The 21,011-nt window shown below is 42.7% G+C and overlaps 1 protein-coding gene across 1 annotated transcript in view; it reads right to left on the bottom strand.

Annotated features, from left to right (window-relative positions):
• The window catches only part of LOC124551146 (nuclear RNA export factor 1-like), a 214,143-nt gene that overhangs the window by 67,076 nt on the left and 126,056 nt on the right, over positions 1-21,011 (bottom strand). Inside the window, exon 11 of the mRNA XM_047126110.1 lies at positions 1,236-1,462. Coding sequence (XP_046982066.1) covers positions 1,236-1,462 — 227 coding nt within the window. The remainder of the gene's footprint in view (positions 1-1,235; positions 1,463-21,011) is intronic.

Below are 21,011 nucleotides of genomic sequence, written 5' to 3'. Positions count from 1 at the left end.
TCTTTTATTCATTAATGTCATAGGATAGTTCCCAAATTAAAAAAAGGTATGAAGCTATCAGGGTAATGAGTGATATTCACCATACAAGTTACTTATTTCGCAAAATGGTGATCCTTCACAGGTCCTCACAGTATATTTTTTCCTTGTTGACCTTTGTATGTAATAACTTTCCGTTGTACAAAGACAACAGTGAATGTCATGACTATAACACACAAAACAAAAACAGTTTGCACATTGAACTAAAAGTCTAAATCTGGTCCCTGAGGTATCAAGGAATTGTTAATTTGGTAAAAGAGAGAAAAGATTGTGTGTGTGTGAAATAATGTGTTTGGTTCAAATTTCTATGTGCATAGAATTTCTGAAATGATCCTCTGGAAACCGAAAAGGAAGGCAATATACAAGCAAAATAATGGATGTGTAACATTTGACAAAGCCACAGGCATTTTTTACAATGGAAATAAGTCAGTCACTCATTGATACAGGGTGAGAAAGAATCTGACAACATATCAAACCTGAGGGGCTGGTCTAATATAAGAAAATCACCAATGTTTAAAATAATATTATCTTTAAACTTAGATCGAAACTGTGTGCTGGACTGGGATTCAAACCTGGGATATTTGTCTTTCGCAGACCAAATGCTCTACTGACTGAGTTTCCCTGCCCGACTTATGACCCATCCCATAGCTTCGAGTCCCAGTGTGGTACACATAATCTGCTGTAGAGTGAAAATTCACTCTGGAAATATTATTCTGAATATTACCAGTTTCACAGTCTCAGCCGGCCGGTGTGGCCATGCGGTTCTAGGTGCTTCAGTCTGGAACAGCATGACTGCTACGGTCGTAGGTTCGAATCCTGCCCCGGGCATGGATGTGTGAGATGTCCTTAGGTTAGTTAGGTTTAAGTAGTTCTAAGTTATAGGGGACTGATGACTACAGATGTTAAGTCCCATACTGCTCAGAGCCATTTGAACCATTTTTTTTTTCTCTCTCCACAGTCTCATGTGAGAATTCTAATCTTGTAGTTCAATGTATTAAAATACTACACAACTCTCCCCACCCTTCCCCACTGCTGGAAATAAACTCAGAGTGGCCTGGTGTAGTGGTTAAGGCAATCAAACCCATCTAATTCTAATTTGTGGTTTCCATTGTCTTCCAAAGCCATTTCAGTTTATGTGAGAAAGAGAGAGAGAGAGAGAGAGAGAGAGAGAAAGAGAGAGAGACTGACTTTCCTTTTACCTTGCATTGGGAGTTGTAAATTGTGCATCCAAATATAAACTGCAAAGTGAGAAGTAAGCCTTCTCATGGTACAATCCACGGAGTTTCATTCGATCGGGGTCATCATAGAGTGTGAAAAAGTGCTCGATGAACTGGTCAGCAAATTCACCTGGGTCACCAGTACCATTCACAATGAAATTCGGCTTCCAGTAAGGCAGATGTGCTGTGGTGTGTAGGTAAGTCCCATCCTTAATACAAAATAAAACACATACAATTACAAATGTTACACTAACAACACATTTTGTTTATCACAAAATCACCCTGCATATAAGAGATAAGGGGATAAGGGAAAAACAGTTCAACAGCTTATCATAGTTTTGTGTATGCATGTGTGTGTGTGTGTCAGACGACCAAACACAACATTAATACAAGTGAGAATTCTTTGACGTTTTACACACACTACAATATGTAAACGTGGGAACGCCACAGAACAATTAACAAGTTCTTGTTGTGAAAGAGATTGTGTGTTGCAATCTACAGATTGGAAATCGGTATGAATACATGTTTATAAATCTGAAAGCAGCTAGTGAATAGGTGGGACATAAATTCTTGCACAACACCAAACAAAAACATCATGAGGAGGAACTTCGAGCAATCACTTATCAACCAAAGGATCTCTTGCAGTTGCATTGTTGACAGAGGAATCAAGAAAACTGGCAAGGTGCACATTATGGATAACATGTACATAGTTTTGCTTCACAATACTGGCCCGCATAAAATGTTGTACTTATTTTCACCTAACTACCATGAAAGAAACATTTCATTCTTTTGAACTCAAGTAGCAACTGGTGGGGAATGTCAAAGAAGAACTAAATAACTTTCTATCACATTTTACAGATCTGATTACTTGTGAGATTCAGAACTTGTAACTGACAATATTCCTCTCAAGCAACACTGATTTCCAACAGTCATTGTACAAACATCAAGTATCCTAAAACACATTAATTGGCAGTGTTGCTCCCACTCAAGCACTGGATATGCACATATAGTACTTTCTACATTTGCAGTTCAGTAATTTGTCACCAGATTACAAAGAAATGTTGATAAGCAAATGAGGAAAGAAACAGAATAAAAAAAAGTTCCTATATGAGAACAAACGTCTGACATCAAGCCAGAGTAGACAGTAAGCAGATGAAATTTTTTACATTCCCTAAGGGATGTGAGATGGTTGACAACTGAATGTGTATGAAAACAATGATACATAAAAGTATCTGATGAACAAAGCACTAATCTAAATAGCACCAGCTTGTTCTTAGCATGCTAGAGAACAGATTGCCAGGCAAAGTGCTACAGTATCAACCCCAGGGAAGCATTGATATAAGATGACATGGTCCATTGTGTGAACAGAGATACCCAAACTGCTAATGGATGATGATGACGATGATGATGATGATGATGATGATGCTGCTAATGATGACAATGACGATAGAATGCACACAGTGGGTTTAGAAAGAAATAAGAGCTGTCAGGTAGAATCCACGTGATGTGACTTCTGAAATTTTCCCGGCGTCTATTTATTAGAAGAATACACGTAATTTTTTTTTCTTTATTCAACGTAAATGAAGGAAACTTTAATGCATGTTTTGCTAGTCTGCATTTCATAAAACATATAAGGTATACTTATAGTGGTTTAAATACAAGAAAAGTAATATTTTAGGCAATGGAATGACTTAATTTCTTATAATTGACATCTTATACTTTTTAAAAATATATAAGAATAAATTTATAAAAATACTTCACTGTATTCTGGAAGTCATGTTTATTCAGAGAGGAAAAAAAATTTTTTAAGCTTTAAAAAGGTCATAAACACAGGCATAGACACAGCATAGTCATTTTTCTTGTGCACTGGAAAAGCCAGTTCTGTGATAACTTTAGTCAATGAAGAACGGAAAGAAAGATTGAGGGTGTTGAAGATTGAAATCATCATTCCACTGGGGCTGTAAACCTTATGTCAAAATTAAAAATACATTGACATTGATGATAGGCCTGTTTCAGTTTATAAACCACTGTCTAATGATTCTCGCATCTACCTGGTGCATGCATGACATTTCTGCATTGACCACTTTTCAATTTTGCAAACATATGCATCAATGTCAAGAACAAATGCATTGTTGTGGAAGTTCACTTAATGAATACTCCTCACTACTTCAGGCATGCAGGAGGGAGGGTGAGTGAGTTAGAGGGTGGGTGGGCAGGGAGTAAGTAAGCTGTCTTATACAGTTTTATGTAAAACATTCCTGGTCCACAATATATGCCACCACTGGTGGCAAAACAGTTGACTTTTTCCATATGTGACTTTTGATAAAATATTAATGAATGGGAAAAGCTGTTTTGTTGTATTTTATTTTATTTGAAAGATGATAATATTCTGATAGGAATGGTACCTTCAGTGGTGAAATATCAACAGACAATTTCAATGTTTTATATTTTTCCTATTAACACTAGTACACAGCATTACAGTGTCTGGAAAGGAGAACTTTCACTTTTCAGTGTAACAAGATTTATAAACAATGTTTGCTTTTTAACTTCTTTGTCTAATTTCTTAATTGCAATTGCTTTCTACTTTCATCATCTCAAAAGTACCAAACAGAAAATTTCTGAGAATTTAACAGGCATTATGTAGGATACTACATATCTTGAGAAAGAGAAAATGCCACATTGCTTCTGGAATTTCTGTTTTTTAAAATCAACTCTTGAATTTGGTGCCTCTCGTAGATGTGATCCACAGCTGCTGACTCTGATACTGCAAAGGATTCTACCCTCAAGTTGACATCAGTACTGTAGTATAAGCCCAAAATGGCTGAGACCAAAGTGTGGATACACTGACATTCTCATCATATCTGTTGAACATTTTTAATATAAACGTGAAAGCTTTCTAAAATAAGGCTTTACTAATTAATCAGTTTGTGTATCAAGAACTAAACACCCCAGAATATATAATAACCACCAAATAATTACAACACAATGGAGTAAAAAAAAAAAAATTGCCGATATCAATTTACATACTTTAACATGTCCCCTAAATTAACAGTGACACAAATTATGAAGTCTAAATGTCCTATCGCTCCTTCCACTTACTTCACAAGGCCACCGGTCCTTATACACGTTTCATGTCTGGCATTGCCAAATGGTTTTCTGGAAGCACTGGCTAACATTTCTTCAGAAGGCAGATGTTCAATATTAATAACACCTGACTCAACATGCCATATAGAAGACTTCCTATTGCTTCTTGACATGGTAGCTTGATATCACCTGATTCGACTGCTACGAAGTCCAAACCAAGTTCAAGTGGTGTTGACACCGGCTTGGCTTCATTAATTCCAAATTTCTCCAGAACAATTTTTTTCATAGGATTTCTGGGAGATCCAAATTTTTTCCTTTATCACAATCCTGTTTAATTTCCATGCCTAGGCATTCGCATACCTGTCCTAAATCTTTTACCTCAAAAAATCTCTTCAAGGAACTTTTGAACTGATTCGAGAAACTTCTGTCATTAGAGAATAATAACATTTTGCTGACATATAAAGCTATGATGACTGGTTTGGTGCCATCTCTGTGAAAATAGATATATGGATCAGTGTTTGATCTATTCAATTTCAGTTTTCTTAATACCTCATCAATTTTTTGATCCCAATTTCAACCAGCCTGTTTGAGTCCATAAACAGCTTTCTTCAGCCTCCAGGAGTTACAAAATTTTCTGGGTGAATGACATAAATTTCTTCATTCAAGTCTCCATAGAGATAAGCAGTAGTCATGTCAACATGGTCAATCTCCAGGGTCTCTTGAGCTGTCATTGACAAGAGATATCTAACGGATGTATGCCTGACCACTGGTGTGAAGATTTCCTGATAATCAACACCTGGAACTTGAGTGCATCCTTTTACAATTAGACATGCCCTAACTGTTCTGGTGTACTGCTAGTCCCAGGCTTTATTTTTAATACCCACTTAGTCGTGAGTGGTTTGTGTCCCCTGGGCAGGTCTACTTCTTCAAATGTGTTATTACGAACTATGGATGGAAATTCTTTCTTTATTACTTTTTTGCATTCTTCACCATTTGCCCCTTTCAAAGCTTCTTTGATATCAATGTCCTCACATGGAAGTCCTTGTTCCAAAATAGTAAGTAACATGATTGGGCCCATGTCTTGGGTTTTGGTTCTCTGTTTGACCTTTGAGGTGTAACCTCTGGAACTATGTTTCAATTCTCATGACCCTTGTCTTGAGCTTCAGTTTCTATTAAATCACTGTCAAAGTCATAAAAGGGTTCATTATCACTGTCTTCTGATTTAATTTTTTCTTCAGTTCGTGAAGTACTGATGTCCTGAAGAACTGCTTCTTGTTCCAATCCCAAGGTAATGTTCCCCTGTCTTCAAACTAGAGAAACTCCCATCCTCCAGCAATTTTACATCCCTGCTGACAATTATCTGGACAGTCTCCATATTGATGAATCAATAGCTTTTGGTTGCCTGACAGTAGCCTACAAATTTTGACTTCTGCAACTTCTTATCCCACTTCTTGCAATGGGGTTTTGGAATGTGAACCATTGCACTGCAGCCAAAAATTCCCAGATGTGATCAAAAAAAAGGCTTTCTTCCTATGCCAAAGTTCATATGGCGTCTTATCTCTGAGTGTGGTGGATGGTAAACGATTTGATAGGTACGCAGCTGTAGCTGTAGACATAGCTTCGACCCAATACTCATTTGGTAGGTTAGAATCGAACATCGTAGTATGAGCCTTTTCAACCAATGTTCTCTTACCCTTGGCAACACCATTTTGCTGTGGATTATAACGTACTGTAAGTTGGTGGATGATATCCTTAGAAGCCATAAATCCTTTTAGCTCATCGTTGACATATTTCTCCCTGCCTGCTCTTCCATCATTGCTTTGAGGTTTACAAATATCTGTGTTACCTCAGATGTTTTCTTCAACAAATAAACAAAATTGAATCTTGAAAAATCATCAATAAATAAGAGAAAATAATGATTTTATAAATTATGGAGTGCAGTAATCAGTTGTCCTTTAGTGCACCAGTGGGCTACAACACTAAGAAGAATTGCTTCTCGGCTTTTGGCAAGATCAATGTGTAGAAAGTAGAAATAAATATTAATCAATCAATAGATATAACCAAGAAAATTGAAAACAATGATGCATGGCTGTCTAAAACATGCAGTTGCCTCATGTTAAATTAAATGCAGTAGCCTCGTAATATAAAGCCACTACAAGTCGTCAGAACGTGACGTACAGGCCTGCAAGTACTGATAACAGCTGCGCCATACATCACACTTCCTGCAGATAATTAGCAGTAGCCAAGGTGCGGCAGGAAGTTCCCTGGGCGTGGCACGAAGCCGCGCGCTGATAATCCAACATGGCGGCCGGAAAAGTATTTTTTCCAGCGGATCGCACTTAGTTAGAACTATAGCGCGATCCTCCGAGCTTTAGCGGCAGCCAGGCGAACTACGTAGCCACTGGCGCTGTATATAGCTGCAGCAGCTAAGTCAACACAGCCATGCATTGGTTCCAGATTTCGGCTAGTAGTTAGCCATTCTCAATGCGCTATTTTTTATTGTCACTGTACGTAAGTCCCTGTTGTTCGGGCGTCAGTCACAGTTCTTTGAAATAATGATTTCCACCAATAGATTGTCTCCATTTGCCCACACACACACACACACATCAAAAATCAGAATGTATTAAGTCTAAGTCATGTTTACAATACCTTTTGCTAGGTCTGAATGGGAGACGTGACTGATTTCCCATGATGCACAACTCACAGGGATCCTTCACCATGATATCTCCATTTAGTCCTGCCGAAACCTTTGACAACGTAGCATACTTTTACAATTCATATGTCCTCGCCTGCGATGCCATAAGAATCCAGTATCTTTTGTATAGTAGCACTATTTCATTTCACATGTATTTAAACAATAGATGCCACTCTTAGGCATTTGGTTCACCTTCTGCAGTGTAGATGAACCCAATTTTTTTTTGTTAAAAGTCACTTTATGCCCTTTGCTTACAATTTTACTAACTGAGAGCAAATTTACAGCTGTGTTTGGGACATGAATGACATCAGATGCTTCTCCTTCTACCGTTTTATCACCAGTATAGGAGGTCAGATCAACACTTCCAGTAGTCTCTGTTACTAAGCCATCACCTCCCATGCTTGTCACTTAACTATTACATGGCTTGACAATACGGAGCTTCTTTCCATCATCAGCGATGTGAGTCGAGGCACGGGAATCTAAATACCCCATATTCTTTCCGTGAGACTGTTTAACACCAGTAGCAAGAAAAATATTCTTTTGTTGTGTTTGTTTCATACATACATACATATGCATCACCGTTATTTTCTGACGAGCTTACTCCTCAGTGAGCTTACTCCTTAGAGTGCACGGTGGATACTAGTCCTCCAGCAGGTGTCATAGGCTTTCTCCGAATCGCCACAGTCTGGGATTTCCGAAGAAAACTATTCACGATATGGGTGGACAAAGTGAGGTGATGGTCAACAGCAGAACAGAGTGTTTGAAATCCACACTGTGCAGTTGTTAGTAAATTGCGAGACTCTAGCCACTGTAATAGCTGGGTATGGATCATACATTCCATCACCTTGCAAACACAGCTGATGGGAGAAATGGGGCGATAGCTGGAAGGAAGGTGTTTGTCCTTACTGGGCTTAGGCATGGGTACCGCACTGGCTTCACATCAGCATCTGGGAAATGTGTCCTCTGCCCAGATTCAGTTGCACGTATGAAGCAGAAAGTGATTGCCCACAAGAGAAAGGTGCTGCAACATCTGAAAGTGAACATTATCTGGCCCTGGGGTGGAGGATCGGGATGAAGTGACAGCACGATCTAGTTCCCTAGTAGTAAAGGTGGCATTGTAACACTCACGATTCTGAGAAGGGAAGGGTATTGCCTGAGCCGCCTCTGCTTGTTTCCGATGGAGGAAGGCGGGGTGATAGTGAGAGGAGCTCTAAATCTCCACAAAATGGCAGCCCAGGGTGTCCGAGATAGCAATAGCATCCACGATGATATCATCTGCTACTGTCAGGCCGTAAATTGGAATACGCATCCCGATTCCAGAGAGCCCTCGGAGGTTGGCCCACACGACGGAAGAGGGATTGGAACTGTTAAAAGAACTAGTGAATGAAATCGAGCCAGCTTTTTTGCTATCCTGAAGAATGCAATGACACTGTGCATGCAACTGTTTATAATGAATGGAGCTTGCCATCATAGGATGACGGTAAAAATGCGGGGAGCATGTCTCCGTGCACAAATTGTGTCATGGTATGCTTCAGTCCACCAAGGGACCAGAACATGGTGTGGTAAAGAGGAAGTGCAAGGAATGGAACATTCTGCAGCAGTAAGGATATCGTTTGTAAGATATTCTACCTGGTCATCATGATTGGGGAAATGTTTGTCAAAAGTTGCTAGGAAGGAGTAAAGCCTCCAGTTGCCCTTAGTAAGCTGCCATTTGGGTGTGCATGTAGGTGGGATAGGTGTCAGCAAAAGATAGCACAAGGGAAATGGTTGCTCAAGTATGTGCCAGAGAGAACGGACCACTCAAGACAACGGGCAAGGTGGGCAGTGCAGAAGGATATGTCCAAATGGAAACAGGTGTGCCTGGAGTCCGAAAGGAATATGGGAGCTTCTGTGTTAAGGCAGAAGAGAAGGTCAGCCAAGAGCGAACCTCTCAGACAGCTTCTGGGAGAACCCCAAACGGGATAGTGCGCATTAAAATAACCGAGCAGCAAAAAGGGGTGAGGTAGTTGCCCAATAAGCTGGAGGAAGTCTGCCCTGGTGACACTGAATGACGGAGGGATGTATATGGCACAAAGGGAAAAGGCCAAGTGAGGAAGGAAAAGACGAACTGCAACAGCTTGAAGGCGGGTTGCCAGGGAGATGGATTGACTATGAATGTCATCCCGTATGAGCAGCATAACTCCCACATGACAGAGTGCCATCCTTGGAGGGAAGGTCAAAACAGACCGGGAAGAAATGTGGGCACTCAAAGGGATTGTGAGGACGCAATTTTGTTACCTAAAGGCAGAGAACAAATGGATGCTGAAATTCTAAGAGCAGCCGTAAATCCTCTTTGTTAGATTGAAGACCGCAAATGTTCCATTGGAGGAAAGTAATGACGAGGAAAAAATGAAGTGTGTCACCTCGGCAGCTGCCGAGTGCCAGCCTTTGAAGACTTACTGCTACAGCGCACAGAGGCTGGAGAATCCTGCTCCATGAGGTCTACAGAAGTGTTTGACATTCTTTTGTCACCTGTGGAGTCCAGGTCAGAAAAACGGTAGGTGGTATGCACTGGCGACACGGAGACTGCCTGAGCGCGGGTATCACGCAGTGACACCACCGAAGAGGATCTTTGAGTTGGCAAGGAGAAGACCATTTGCCTTTGTTTGACTTCTTGGCGCTTTTCCTGTTGGCAGAGGAAGACTCAGATGTTGTTGGCTGGAGGGACATAGGAAGTCTTCATGTGAGCATTCCTTTTGTTCTTTCCGGCCTGCCAGTTGTGTAGCTGGTGACTTCACCCTACGAGGTGAAAGTTTGGTAGCATGTTGCACAGCTGGAGGAGGAGATGAGAATGCTACCACGACACTGGGCGAATTCACGAAAACAGTGCTAAATTTGATGTTGCATGTCTGTGTGGCCATATCCTTCATGGAGCAAGATGTAGCAAGAACATTACTGTAGGTGCCAGATAGTAGAATGCAGCATATGCGACTAGCCGACAACCTGCGAGCAACCTGGTAAGGCACTTCCTCCTTCACCCGGATCTCCTGCACAGTCCGTTCATTGAGATACACAGGTCAATAGCAGGAGGAGGCGGCACGATTGCCGCTGCAGTTGATGCAGTGGGGAGGAGAAGGCAGGCAATCGCCCCCTGTACTACAGGTCACACATTTGGCTGGGTATTGACAGGACTCTCGACAGTGGTAGCAGTGCATCGGGTTCGGAATATACGGTCTGACTGTGATAACTTCATAACCTTCTTTCATCTTTGACAGAAGAATATTTCTATCAAAAGCGAGAAAGAGAGTGCACGTGAGCACTAAAGAGGCATCTACTTTTTTTCATCACCTGATAGACTGCCATGACAACCTGACCATAGAGGTACATTTGGTTTTCTGCCTTGGTCAGACCATCGAGCAGCCTCGTGTACATAACAAGGGAAGAATTTAGCATTCGATGGGCCTTGACATGAACATGATAGCTGTGGGGGAGCGAAGCTGCAAGCAGTTGTTGTGATTGAGAATCAGAAGCACTCTCCAACAGCAAAGTTCCATTGCATAAACGAGAGCAAGATTTCACAGTGCCAGCAGTTGCACCAACATCTTTCTGAATAATAGACGGATTTACCATTGTGACGAACTGACCATCTTCAGTACGTGAAACCACAAGGAACCACGGTGCAGCTGGGAGGAGCTTCGAATCGTTAGCCTCATTCCGTTTACGTTTCATAGCAGTTGATTGTGAAGATGATTGGCTCACTGTGAGAAAATCCCCCACAACTGCCAGCATCTCCGATTGTGCGCTCCTTCCAACTCGGGACCCCCTTCAGAAGGGGAACCTGAATACCTGACAGAGGGACCAATTGGCAATTTCAGAAGGTAGCAGCTCAGGCAATGTAAGTGCAAATCCTATCTGTTGACGCTGGGCTGGGAATTACGCATTTTCAGTCAACTGTTACACGACACACGCAGGAGCACATAGGGAAGGAGGAGGAAAACAGGAACCTCAAATGCCGAAGTGGAGGAAGGATAGGAGAAGACGAACGAAGAAAGAAAAAAGAAACAAAAAACAATGGAGTGAAAATGTAGAATAATTTCCAAAAACAGACCAGACTTTTTCCCCAAGGGAAGGGAAAAGAACAGCAAGAGGATAGACAAGCAGCATGGAAGGGAAAAACTCACCAAAGAGTGACGAGTTTCCTGGGGGGAATGTAGAACAGTGGTTGTAGCTTAGCCTGTAAATCATTAGACTGGTTTCACACGTAGCCCTGCCTTTGATGGGATAGGTGATGCTTGTGACCGCACTGGAGTAGATGGTAGTAGGAGAATGTATGGGACAGGTCTTGCACCTCGGTCTATTACAGAGATATGACCCACAAGGCACAAGGAGCTAGAAGCAGGGGTTATGTAGGGATGTACGAGCCTATTGTGTAGATTTGGTGAGCAGCAGAATACCACATTGGGAGGGCTAAGAAGGACAGTGTGCAGAGTATTCCTCTTTTCAGGGCACAATGAGAGGTATTCAAAAACCTGGCAGAGAATGTAATTCAGTTGCTCCAGTCCTAAGCGGTACTGAGTCACAAGAGGAATGCTCCTCTGTGGCTAGACAGCGGGACTTTGGGAGGTGGTGGGTGACTGGAAAGATAAGGCACGGGAGATCTGTTTATGTACGAGGTTGGGCGGGTAATTAAGGTCTATAGAGGCCTCAGTGCTTGCTGCCCCCCCCCCCCTCCCCCTTCTTCACACTTATTCACCAACAGACATGCCATTATGTTCTTTTTTTTTAAATTGTATTTATATTATTTTTTCTTTGATCTCTTTGTGACTTCACACCAATTTCAGTTGTCTTTCACCTTTCACTATCGAAGAACTCCCTCAGATTTCATCTAGTTTCTCTTTATTTCATTCATTTAATCCTTTTTGTAATTTTTTTCCCACATATTTGGGCCTACTTAGGTGAATTTTTTGGACATAATTCTATGTTATTCACATATTTTTTTGCCTTTTTTCTACCACCATGGTTTCTTACTCTTTACGTCTGCATCAATACAGGAAAGTTTCTTATTCCTAACCAGAACCCAGTCCTACATACTGTTCCTGCATTGTTGTTTAGCTCATGGAATTTCCCCAAATGAACTTACCATCAAATTACCCATCTCCGGCTACCACACTTCCTTCCATAATGACCTCCATTTATTCAGATTCCGCCTGTTCTTAGCCTCACCAACATAGTCATGCAAAAACTGTATCAATAAGGCCCAAACCTCCTTCAATACCCTCTCTCCATCCATAAAATTCTCCTGCTATGAAATCACAAATTCCTGGATCCCATAACACACACTGAACTCTTGGCCTCCAAGAACTAGAACAACATGCACAATACCACCTCGAAAAACTATCCACTCGGCTCACTTCCTTCTCCGACCTTGGATTACCATTTTCCACCACCTCTACAACCTCCAAACCTGCCCCCTGTCCCCACACAGCTCACAAACCCCAGACATTAACCGTTTCTCCAAAAGCCTTAGCCCTACAGAAATATCAGTCCTTTCCAAACACCTCACTTTTTGCTCCACTCCCAAATTCAATCATTGACAGCTTGTTAAAGACCTTCTCTCATTCTTACAGTCCCTACAGTGGGAACACTTTTTCACCACCAATCCTACCAATCAGACTCAATCAAAGACCAATGTTGAAAACTGCCTGACTCGCTCCTCCATCCAACAGTGATCCATCCCCAGTACCTCCAAATCACTGCATGTTAGCTTTCCAGAATCTCTTAATCTCTAACCTTGCCTCACCATCATTCCCCAAATCCCTCAACATGCAAACCAACCTTACATCCGCAGAAAGAACCGCAATTCACCACCTAAAAACTGTTCCTGTCCTTATAACCCTAACTGCTGATAAAGGCTCCACCACTGTTCTTACGAACCAAGGATTACCTGGCAGAAAGATTCTGCCAGTTGTCAGATTCATCCACCTGCAAACCCTGCACAGTGACACCATTCCAGACATCCAACAGGATCTCCAGCCTCTCCTCAAATCCTCAGGCATATCCCAGAATCTCTCCCTGGAGTTCATGTCTCTCCTCACCGCTACCATTTCCCACATTCCTACCTTCTACATGCTCCCTAAAGTCCATAAATGCAACCACCCAGGACCTTCTACATGCTTCCTAAAGTCCATAAGCCCAAGCACTGAGGATGCCCCATTTGGGCTGGTTACTGTGCCCGCACTGAGAGAATCTCTGCTCTTGTAGACTAATACCTTCAGCCTATTACCTGCAACCTAACCTTCTATACAAACGATAACAACCATTTCCTACCCAACTCTCCACTCTGTTCCTTTACTACACTGTTCCCTGCTTGTAACTATTCATGCCACCTCCTTTTACACTAGCATCCCTAATGTCCATGACCTTCCTGCTATTTAACACTGCCTTCCCGATCGCCCAACAGATTCCATCCAACAACCTCCTTCCTAGTCACCATAACTAATTATATCATCACCCACAGTCACTTCTCCTTTGAAGGTATTACCTACAAACAAATCTGGGTATGGCTATGAGCACCTGCATGGCACCATCCTCTGCCAACATATTCATGGGCCACCTAAAGAATCCTTCCTAAACATCCAGAATCCCACCCAAACACCTCACCCCTTTCAGATTCACTGATGACGTCTTTGTGATCTGTATCGAGGGTGAGGACATCCTATCCACATTCCTCCAGAACCTCAAACCTTCATATGGTCCTACTCAACCCAACAAGCCACCTTCCTCGATGTTGAACTCCACGTCAAAGATGGCTAGTTCAGTACCTCGTCCATATCAAACCTACCAACCCATGTTCTAAATGTTTCAAGATGAGATCACAACGGAGTACAAGAGGAAGTATGACAAGAGATTTTGTGTGTGTAGGCTGAGAATTAAATTCCATTAGTCAGTGCTAGTGGTTGTTGTTGGTTCTGCTTTTAAAGCATGGTCTATTAACTCAAGTCATACTGCATATAGTTATGAACGCAAAGAGAGTTTACTGAAGCCGGGAACGATTACAGCACAATGAAACCGACGACACTCTTCAAAAAACAAAAAAAAACACCTGATCAACTTTTCAGTTGTTGAATTGTGTACATCTGCCAATGGAAAGTTCTAACAGTTATGGTAGGTTAGTGTCCACTTCAAACAAAAATATTTCGCACAACATTCTATCACAACACATGGTGGACAAAGCAAGAAATGTGAGAGTTGCAAAACAAGTGCCTGGAAAACCAGATCCTTATTATGGCCACCCTGTGAACAAAGCCATTGTTCCATTTGGCCAGGCATTTTATCTGGAAGATAAATTTGACTATTCTCCTCATCGTGGCAGCAGAAAAGACTAATGCTATAACAGCTGCAGCAGAAAATGTGGTGAAAGTAGAAAGGTACACGACCAGCAGTATTAAAGAAATTTTTGCCATATATAGGAGGGAGCATTCAGTATTCCACACTGGAAGATCAAATTTTGTGCACTACAACCTAAGAGGATGGTAGCACACCCATCAGGATATTCTTTGTTTTGTTTTAGGGTGCAAAAACAACTAGGGTCATACGCGCCATCTAGAGATTTCTGTTTATGCGTGCACTATGAAGATTTTGAACTTTGCATTGTTGCTTTGATGAACTTACTTGAAACTGTGACGTCTGACGCCTTGTCTGGGTGTGTCTTAAGTAGTATGTGATGTGGAGTGAGAAATCTCTCTGTTTCAGATGTGTGATTACTGGGTCATAAAGGGAAAGTCACCTATGCACACTTGGTCTGGAAAATACAACAAATAACTCTCATAAGGTTCTTATGCAACAAAGGAGGAGAATAATCTCATTAAGAAAGCTGTTGCTCTTCATAGGTGTGTGTGTGTGTGTGTGTGTGTGTGTGTGTGTGTTTTTACATTTCTGCACAAGTCATTTATGGTTCACAATCAGCGTAGCCCCATCAACGAGGTTTCAAATTTCCTTGCACAGTGCTCCCTCACTGAATTTGCGACTTGAAAATGAGAGGGTGTTCACCTGTTGAAATACCGACTCTTGATGAAGACGTCACCCAGCTGCATTCCTTAAGTTGTTTGAACATGGAGAAAATGTATCATTGCTTGCTGAAGATATATAAAGTTATACAGCAAAGCATGAGATTGCAATGTGTACTTTTGTTTTTGTTACAGTGTCAAGACTGTAATGTTGTTTCAAGTTTTGCCAAAGTTGTACATCACATAAATTTTCCTGCCACTAATTGAATCAAGCAATGGGTTGGCTTAGCTCTTGTTCATGAAAGGATTAATTACAGGGGCTGCTAGTTGGATTTTGTTTCCAAAGAGTTATTCTCAGTTAATTTGATGATTGCTTTGATAACTTAATCATTTTCTTGGGCTTGGTTGGTGGTGCTTCCCAGCCATAGCATGACAGAGAATTTTATTCTTGCACTGCCCAGCATTCAGCCAAGTTTTAATATTTCCATAGATCAAAGTGTGATATTATATCTTTAAGTTCAGTGATCATTATCGTGGAAAAGCTTTGTGTGGCAATTATATCCGTGCTAAGAAAATGTTTGAACTTTGTTCTGACACCCAAGCATTTGCCAGTTGTCAATTTTATTAATTCTCTTGAGCAGGATGATTTTACGCAACCTTCAGACTGTTCTGAGGAGGTTAGGCGAGAAGCCTGTAGTGTGTCGGCAGAAGCAGATTCACCTAAGAGTAATATTACAGTGGCTGAGAGGGCTGCTTTGGATTCACACTTTGGGTGGACCTTGATATCATTCACTTACCCATGGTAGGGCAATGCTGTAACTGTGTTGGACAAGCAGGATTATGTTCAAAGCTGGCAGTGTTTATTACCTGACCCTGTGCATTCCAAACTAACAAGGGGAGGCCGCCAATTGCGAAATTCAGATTCGATTCATACTGCGCATAATAAAAGCTCAGATGCACTTCTCAGCCGTTGTCGAGAAAAACGACAGTTAAAAGAAACGGTTGCAGTGAAATACTCTCTACGATTAATAATTCTCTACAGCGTCGTGGCGCAGCGGTAAGCACTCTGGTTCGTAATCCGAAGGTCGCCGGATCGAATCTCACGCTATGCAACTTTTTTTTGTGTGTGTGTGTGTGTGTGTGTGTGTGTGTGTGTGTGTGTGTGCGTGTATATATATATATATATATATATATATATATAATGGAAGGAAACATTCCACGTGGGAAAAATTATATATAAAAACAAAGATGTGGTGACTTACCGAACAAAAGCGCTGGCAGGTCGATAGACACACAAACAAACACAAACACACACACAAAATTCAAGCTTTCGCAACAAACTGTTGCCTCATCAGGAAAGAGGGAAGGAGAGGGGAAGACGAAAGGAAGTGGGTTTTAAGGGAGAGGGTAAGGAGTCATTCCAATCCCGGGAGCGGAAAGACTTACCTTAGGGGGAAAAAAGGACAGGTATACACTCGCACACACGCACATATCCATCCACACATACAGACACAAGCAGACATATTTAAAGACCAATATGTCTGCTTGTGTCTGTATGTGTGGATGGATATGTGCGTGTGTGCGAGTGTATACCTGTCCTTTTTTCCCCCTAAGGTAAGTCTTTCCGCTCCCGGGATTGGAATGACTCCTTACCCTCTCCCTTAAAACCCACTTCCTTTCGTCTTCCCCTCTCCTTCCCTCTTTCCTGATGAGGCAACAGTTTGTTGCGAAAGCTTGAATTTTGTGTGTATGTTTGTGTGTCTGTCGACCTGCCAGCACTTTCATTTGGTAAGTCACATCATCTTTGTTTTTAGATATATATTTCCTACGTGGAATGTTTCCCTCTATTATATATAGAGGGAAACATTCCACGTGGGAAAAATTATATATAAAAACAAAGATGAGGTGACTTACCGAACGAAAGGACTGGCAGGTCGATAGACACACAAACAAACACAAACATACACACAAAATTCAAGCTTTCGCAACAAACTGTTGCCTCATCAGGAAAGAGAGAAGGAGAGGGAAAGACGAAAGGATGTGGGTTTTAAGGGAGAGGGTAAGGAGTCATTCCAATCCTGGGAGCGGAAAGACTTACCTTAGGGGGAAAAAAGGACGGGTATACACTCGCACACACACACATATCCATCCACACATATACAGACACAAGCAGACATATTTAAAGACAAAGAGTTTGGGCAGAGATGTCAGTCGAGGCAGAAGTGCAGAGGCAAAGATGTTGTTGAATGACAGGTGAGGTATGAGTGGCGGCAACTTGAAATTAGCGGAGATTGAGGCCTGGTGGATAACGGGAAGAGAGGATATACTGAAGAGCAAGTTCCCATCTCCGGAGTTCGGATACGTTGGTGTTAGTGGGAAGTATCCAGATAACCCGGACAGTGTAACACTGTGCCAAGATGTGCTGGCCGTGCACCAAGGCATGTTTAGCCACAGGGTGATCCTCATTACCAACAAACACTGTCTGCCTGTGTCCATTCATGCGAATGGACAGTTTGTTGCTGGTCATTCCCACATAGAATGCGTCACAGTGTAGGCAGGTCAGTTGGTAGATCACGTGGGTGCTTTCACACGTGGCTCTGCCTTTGATCGTGTACACCTTCCGGGTTACAGGACTGGAGTAGGTGGTGGTGGGAGGGTGCATGGGACAGGTTTTACACCGGGGGCGGTTACAAGGGTAGGAGCCAGAGGGTAGGGAAGGTGGTTTGGGGATTTCATAGGGATGAACTAAAGAGGTTACGAAGGTTAGGTGGATGGCGGAAAGACACTCTTGGTGGAGTGGGGAGGATTTCATGAAGGATGGATCTCATTTCAGGGCAGGATTTGAGGAAGTCGTATCCCTGCTGGAGAGCCACATTCAGAATCTGATCCAGTCCCGGAAAGTATCCTGTCACAAGTGGGGCAGTTTTGTGGTTCTTTTGTGGGAGGTTCTGGGTTTGAGAGGATGAGGAAGTGGCTCTGGTTATTTGCTTCTGTACCAGGTCGGGAGGGTAGTTGCGGGATGCGAAAGCTGTTGTCAGGTTGTTGGTGTAATGGTTCAGGGATTCCGGACTGGAGCAGATTCGTTTGCCACGAAGACCTAGGCTGTAGGGAAGGGACCGTTTGATGTGGAATGGGTGGCAGCTGTCATAATGGAGGTACTGTTGCTTGTTGGTGGGTTTGATGTGGACGGACGTGTGAAGTTGGCCATTGGACAGGTGGAGGTCAACGTCAAGGAAAGTGGCATGGGATTTGGAGTAGGACCAGGTGAATCTGATGGAACCAAAGGAGTTGAGGTTGGAGAGGAAATTCTGGAGTTCTTCTTCACTGTGAGTCCAGATCACAAAGATGTCATCAATAAATCTGTACCAAACTTTGGGTTGGCAGGCCTGGGTAACCAAGAAGGCTTCCTCTAAGCGACCCATGAATAGGTTGGCGTACGAGGGGGCCATCCTGGTACCCATGGCTGTTCCCTTTAATTGTTGGTATGTCTGGCCTTCAAAAGTGAAGAAGTTGTGGGTCAGGATGAAACTGGCTAAGGTAATGAGGAAAGAGGTTTTAGGTAGGGTGGCAGGTGATCGGCGTGAAAGGAAATGCTCCATCGCAGCGAGGCCCTGGACGTGCGGAATATTTGTGTATAAGGAAGTGGCATCAATGGTTACAAGGATGGTTTCCGGGGGTGACAGATTGGGTAAGGATTCCAGGCGTTCAAGGAAGTGCTTGGTGTCTTTGATGAAGGATGGGAGACTGCATGTAATGGGTTGAAGGTGTTGATCTACGTAGGCAGAGATACGTTCTGTGGGGGCTTGGTAACCAGCTACAATGGGGGGGCCGGGATGATTGGGTTTGTGGATTTTAGGAAGAAGGTAGAAGGTAGGGGTGCGGGGTGTCGGTGGGGTCAGGAGGTTGATGGAGTCAGGTGAAAGGTTTTGCAGGGGGCCTAAGGTTCTGAGGATTCCTTGAAGCTCCGCCTGGACATCGGGAATGGGGTTACCTTGGCAAACTTTGTATGTGGTGTTGTCTGAAAGCTGACGCAGTCCCTCAGCCACATACTCCCGACGATCAAGTACCACGGTCGTGGAACCCTTGTCCGCCGGAAGAATGACGATGGATCGGTCAGCCTTCAGATCACGGATAGCCTGGGCTTCAGCAGTGGTGATGTTGGGTGTAGGATTAAGGTTTTTTAAGAAGGATTGAGATGCAAGGCTGGAAGTCAGAAATTCCTGGAAGGTTTGGAGAGGGTGATTTTGAGGAAGAGGAGGTGGGTCCCACTGTGACGGAGGACGGAACTGTTCCAGGCAGGGTTCAATTTGGATGGTGTCTTGGGGAGTTGGATCATTAGGAGTAGTATAGGATCATTTTTCTTCGTGGCAAAGTGATATTTCCAGCAGAGAGTACGAGTGTAGGACAGTAAATCTTTGACGAGGGCTGTTTGGTTGAATCTGGGAGTGGGGCTGAAGGTGAGGCCTTTGGATAGGACAGAGGTTTCGGATTGGGAGAGAGGTTTGGAGGAAAGGTTAACTACTGAATTAGGGTGTTGTGGTTCCAGATTGTGTTGATCGGAATTTTGAGGTTTTGGAGGGAGTGGAGCTGGAAGTGGGAGATTGAGTAGATGGGAGAGACTGGGTTTGTGTGCAATGAGAGGAGGTTGAGGTTTGGTGGAAAGGTTGTGAAGGGTGAGTGAGTTGCCTTTCCGGAGGTGGGAAACCAGGAGATTGGATAGTTTTTTGAGGTGGAGAGTGGCATTCTGTTCTAATTTACGGTTGGCCTGTAGGAGGATGCTCTGAACAGCCGGTGTGGATGTGGGAGAGGAAAGATTAAGGACTTTTATTAAGGATAGGAGTTGATGGGTGTGTTCATTGGCTGAGTTGATGTGTAGGTGAAGGATTAGGTGGGTGAGGGCAATGGATTGTTCAGTTTGGAACTGGTATAGGGACTGATGGAAGGAAGGGTTGCAGCCAGAGATGGGAACTTTAAGTGTGAGGCCTTTGGGGATAATGCCAAATGTCAGACAAGCCTGAGAAAATAGAATATGGGAGCGTAATCTGGCTAGGGCGAAAGCATGTTTGCGGAGGGAATGTAAATAAAACTTAATGGGGTCGTTGTGGGGGTGTTGTGAGGGTGACATGGTATTAGAAGGTGGAAAGTGTAACATGAGGTGAAATGAAAATGAAAATAAAAATATATGGGGAGAGATAAAGGTGAACTGGAAAGTAACTGGAGATCTGGAATGAAAAAAGGCGAAAAGGTGTTGGTTACAGGTGGGCTATGTTGGACTTGGGTTGGTAGACAACGATGTGCACAAAGGTTAGGTGGTTGTGTTGCTGCCAAAACACGTTAAAGGACGGAGAAATTCGGGAAAATTTCGAAAAAACTGCGTGTAGTATATTAATATAAACTCTTTGTCTTTAAATATGTCTGCTTGTGTCTGTATATGTGTGGATGGATATGTGTGTGTGTGTGCGAGTGTATACCCGTCCTTTTTTCCCCCTAAGGTAAGTCTTTCCGCTCCCGGGATTGGAATGACTCCTTACCCTCTCCCTTAAAACCCACATCCTTTCGTCTTTCCCTCTCCTTCCCTCTTTCCTGATGAGGCAACAGTTTGTTGCGAAAGCTTGAATTTTGTGTGTATGTTTGTGTGTCTGTCAACCTGCCAACACTTTCATTTGGTAAGTCACATCATCTTTGTTTTTAGATATAATATATATATATATATATATATATATGAATTACAAAAAACTAATAATAAAAAAAAAGTTGCATGGCGCGAGATTCGATCCGGTGACCTTCGGATTACAAACCCGAGCGCTTACCGCTGCGCCACGACGCTGTAGAAAATTACTAATCGTCGAGAGTATTTCACCGCAACGGTTTCTTTTAACTGTCGATTTTCTCGACAACGGCTGAGAAGTGCATCTTGGTGCTTTGCCACATTACACCTCTGGCCATGAGCTTTTATTATGCGCAGTATGAATCGAATCTGAATTTCACAATTGG

The sequence above is a fragment of the Schistocerca americana genome, chromosome 9, assembly GCF_021461395.2.
Source record: "Schistocerca americana isolate TAMUIC-IGC-003095 chromosome 9, iqSchAmer2.1, whole genome shotgun sequence".
NCBI lineage: Eukaryota > Metazoa > Arthropoda > Insecta > Orthoptera > Acrididae > Schistocerca > Schistocerca americana.
The sequence above is the reverse complement of the archived record's forward strand: the minus strand, read 5'-3'. Positions and strand labels throughout refer to the sequence as shown.